This window comes from Olea europaea, unplaced genomic scaffold (genome assembly GCF_002742605.1).
Source record: "Olea europaea var. sylvestris unplaced genomic scaffold, O_europaea_v1 scaffold41336, whole genome shotgun sequence".
Taxonomy (NCBI): domain Eukaryota; kingdom Viridiplantae; phylum Streptophyta; class Magnoliopsida; order Lamiales; family Oleaceae; genus Olea; species Olea europaea.
Window position 1 is genome coordinate 1 of NW_019261074.1, and position 1,028 is coordinate 1,028.

A 1,028-nucleotide genomic window follows, 5' to 3' on the forward strand; every position below is an offset into this window, starting at 1 on the left:
CAACTGTCGGATCCCTCTCTTTCTCTATCTATATTTTTCCTTCCTTCTCTCTACAAGTTTCCCATTATTTGTTTTCTTTTCAAGAATCGATCAATCCAAGTGTTGACCAAAAGTCCATCTCTGTCTCACCCTCCTCTTCCACCACAACCACCGCCAGTTGCCCCGCCGCGGGATGGAGGTGGGAGATAGAAGTTGAAGAGGAAAGTGATTGGTGGCATAAAATGCGATTATGCGAGGAAAATTGTTTTGTGATTAAGGATTTACAGTATTTATTCTTTTGATGATTTGATTATATTATTTAGATGCCATGGCTTATCAACATTATCGATCACCATTTGGTGACACAACTTATACTAAGGTTTTTGTTGGAGGGCTTGCCTGGGAAACTCCTACTGATGTAATGCGAAGATATTTTGAACAGTTTGGCGAAATTCTTGAAGCTGTGATCATCACTGATAAGAACACTGGAAAGTCGAAAGGATACGGATTCGTAAGCAAATATAATCTTTATTATACTCTATTGTATGATCATATAGTCGACTCTAAATTTTAAAAGGTGGCATTTTTTATTAATAGGTGACTTTCCGCGATCCTGAATCAGCTAATAGGGCTTGTGCTGATCCAAATCCTGTAATTGATGGAAGAAAGGCAAATTGTAATATTGCTTCAATGGGGCGGCCTCGACCCTCACCACCTAGAGGTACACTTTTTTCTTTTATTTTTCTTGTTTTAGTCAAATCCAAATTTATTGAGAGACGAACGAACTTGATTGTTTTCATTTGTAGGCAGAAATCAATTGGGAAACCCATATCAGGGAGGTGGAGTAGCACAGGGTGGATCATCATCCTATACGCCAATACCTCCGCCTCCTCCACCGCCTCCTTCGGTCGTCTATCCACCTTATGGGTATGTTTTGCTTGTCGAAATTACATGGAATATGGTCCCTAAGTCATTACTATAGAAAAAGAGAAAATATTTTAATAGCTGGCATGCAGTTGGTCTTGGCAGATGACAATAAATAATTTATG

The 1,028-nt window shown here is 39.2% G+C and overlaps 1 protein-coding gene across 1 annotated transcript; it reads left to right on the top strand.

Annotated features, from left to right (window-relative positions):
• The first annotated feature begins 6 nt into the window (after positions 1 to 6).
• Positions 7 to 1,012, top strand: LOC111387631 (RNA-binding protein 24-like). The gene is made up of 3 exons (XM_023012199.1): positions 7 to 490; positions 577 to 700; positions 786 to 1,012. The coding sequence occupies exons 1-3, from the start codon at positions 308 to 310 to the stop codon at positions 959 to 961; spliced, it is 483 nt and encodes a 160-aa protein (XP_022867967.1). The 5' UTR covers positions 7 to 307; the 3' UTR covers positions 962 to 1,012.
• The last annotated feature ends 16 nt before the right edge of the window (positions 1,013 to 1,028 follow it).

Coding starts and splice junctions, on each gene's coding strand:
- LOC111387631 (XM_023012199.1), top strand. CDS start 308: ATGGCTTATCAACATTATCGATCACCATTTGGTGACACAACTTATACT. Junction 491..576: donor AGTCGAAAGGATACGGATTC/GTAAGCAAATAT, acceptor TTTTATTAATAG/GTGACTTTCCGCGATCCTGA. Junction 701..785: donor TCGACCCTCACCACCTAGAG/GTACACTTTTTT, acceptor TTTCATTTGTAG/GCAGAAATCAATTGGGAAAC.